This window comes from Engraulis encrasicolus, chromosome 15 (assembly GCF_034702125.1).
Source record: "Engraulis encrasicolus isolate BLACKSEA-1 chromosome 15, IST_EnEncr_1.0, whole genome shotgun sequence".
NCBI lineage: Eukaryota > Metazoa > Chordata > Actinopteri > Clupeiformes > Engraulidae > Engraulis > Engraulis encrasicolus.
In genome coordinates this window covers 19656445-19658944 of record NC_085871.1, presented here as the reverse complement: position 1 = coordinate 19658944, position 2500 = coordinate 19656445, and the positions used below count along the sequence as shown (strand labels likewise).

The window sequence follows — 2500 nt, the reverse complement described above, 5'->3', positions numbered from 1 at the left end:
TGTATGTATGCATGAGCAACAACAAATGGCAGCGCTTCAAGTTTTAGCTTCCAAAAAGATGAGGAGGATGGAGGTCAGGGGGCGCGATGAAACAGAGAGAGAGGGAGAGGGAGAGAGAAGGAGGCGGCACGGGTTTGAAGAAGTAGGGAGGATTTGGGGAATTGTGGAATGGAGGTGTTATGGCGGGAGGGTTTTCTGAGGCTCTGAGGGTTGGGGGATGCAGGGCTCCTGTTGATGAAACAGAAGGGGTGTGGTCGACACAGTCAATGGCACACCTCCTAAAAAAAACAACATCTAACATCACAACCTCAAGGTCAGCTCAAATGGAAGATGAACATCACCAAAGGTCTCTGGGAGTCATGTGGCACCATTAAGGAAGTGGAGGATGAACATCACCAAAGGTCATTCAGGTGTGACCTTCAGGAGTGACCTCTAGGAGTCATGTGGCACCATTAAGGAAGTGTCTGAGGAACAGGGGAAGAGGAAGAGGGGGGCAGGGAGAGTTGGGTTGCCATCATCGTTACCCTTCCTTTAGGCCTTTGCTCTTCCTCCACTTCCTTCTTCAAAATGTCTAGGAAGAGACTGAGATGGAGAGGATGAGAGAGAGAGAGAAAGAGAGAGAGAGAGAGATAGCAAGGTCTTGTCAATGTCTTGTCCCACTGTCCTTTCTCCCTTTATTACCCCCGCCACATAGGGTAATAGTGAAGGGAGAGACCAAGGAAGAGAATGTGAGTGTCAGATTGAGAGTGTCCACATGTCCACACCCCCCACACCCTTCTCTCTCGCTCTTCTTCCCTTTACGCTCTCCCTCATATCCGGGAAGAGTGGGTGAGGAACAGAAAGTACATCAAGGTCCGTTTCCTCGATTCCCGTCATGATCTCTCCTGACCCTATGCACCACCATAATGGGCAGAGTGGGCAGTGGATGGAGTGATTGAGTGAGTCAATGGTGCACAAGAGTCAGTTGCCCCATTGACTGGGTCCTCATGAAATTGTATGAATTGAGTGGGGGCTTTTCAAATGACTCTGCCAAAGCTGCCAGTACAGCAGCCCTTCCCTCTTCCTCAGCACTTCTTGACCAGGCAGTGTTTGAAGGCCGAGGGCCGGGCGGAGAGTGGGCAGCCCTTGGCGAGGCGCCCCTGGGCGTCCTTGCACTGCACCGTGCGGCTCTGCCAGCCCGTGTCGCACGTCCGCGAGCAGCTCATCCACGAGCCCGTCACCCACTTGGGACCCGGCGGGCCGGTGGGGGGCACAGGCGGCGGTAGTGGCGCCGCCACAACGGGGGGTCGGGGATTATTGGGCGGTTGAGGAAGGGCTGCAGCATTGGGATTGGGGGGTACTGCTGCCGGGGCTGCAGGGGCCACCGGCGCTGCCGTCGGCACCACTGTCCCCAATGAAGACGACGACGACGATGACGTCACCTCCCCATTAGACACCGACGCAGAAGCCACAGCAGCAGCTGATGATGACGACGCACCACCACCCACTGACCCTCCAACTCCTCCACCTCCACCACCACCACCACCACCACCTCCGGGCCTGGGCATGAAGAAGCTGTAGCGTACGTCCAGGGGCTTCTTGCTGTCGGTGGCCAGGATCTGGACGGTGACGGCCTCCCGCAGCGCTCCGGGGCCCATGCTGTGGAGCTGCTCGTCGTGCTGGCTCCAGCCGCTGTAGTTCAGCACGCTGCCGTTGAGCGGGATGATGGTCTCGCTGGTGGAGATCATGAACTTGCCGTTGAGCAGGTACTCGCCGCCGGCGCCGCCGCTGGCGCTGTTGCCGGAGGCGGGGGGCCGGCGCAGGGCCAGGTAGGCCGTGTAGCGCAGCTGGCCCTTGGGCTTGTGCTGGCGCACCTTGATGTGCGTGGAGCCCACAGGGATCTTGACCACGTCCGTGTAGCCCTTGCTGCAAGCGGGGGAGGAGAGAGAGGAAGAACGGGGGGGTACATTAGCGTTTATGCATGTGAAATTCTATGCAATATGAGAGTATCCGTGAGCAGGGTATTTTGACAACGTCTGTGTGGGAGGAGAGAGAGAGAAGATGGAGGGAGAGAGAGAGAAGATGGAGGGAGAGAGAGAGAAAGAGACTGTGTGAGAGAGATAGCAAGACAGATAGAGAGATATAAAGAAGGTAAATTAGGATATACTATATGTGGGTCAATGAGGTTTCAGCAGTGGCATACGTCAGGGCGGCGCAACGACAGCCAGCGCCACTATCGAATAGATTTTTTGTTTGTTTGTTTCTAGTGGACTATATAGGAGGCATATTCATTGGAGCATATCAACCACTAATTACTAATTAATTTATGGGCATAAAATGTTGTTGCTCCACCTGACGTCTGAGGCACCCCCCCCAAAATGTTTTTCACCCATGCATGTGTTAAAATGTATGTCAGAGAACATCAAATGTCATTGACATTTTGACCACGTCTATGTCATCCGCACCACAGAACGCTGACAGTGGAGGGAGAAAGAGGGTTATGGAAGGAAAGAGGAAGGAA

At 54.8% G+C, this 2500-nt stretch overlaps 1 protein-coding gene across 1 annotated transcript in view; it reads right to left on the bottom strand.

Annotated features, from left to right (window-relative positions):
- The window catches only part of LOC134463862 (A disintegrin and metalloproteinase with thrombospondin motifs 5), a 44784-nt gene that overhangs the window by 2601 nt on the left and 39683 nt on the right, over positions 1 to 2500 (bottom strand). The window contains exon 8 of the mRNA XM_063217185.1: positions 1 to 1905. This exon is cut by the window's left edge and continues 2601 nt beyond it. Coding sequence (XP_063073255.1) covers positions 1065 to 1905 — 841 coding nt within the window. The 3' untranslated portion in view covers positions 1 to 1064. The remainder of the gene's footprint in view (positions 1906 to 2500) is intronic.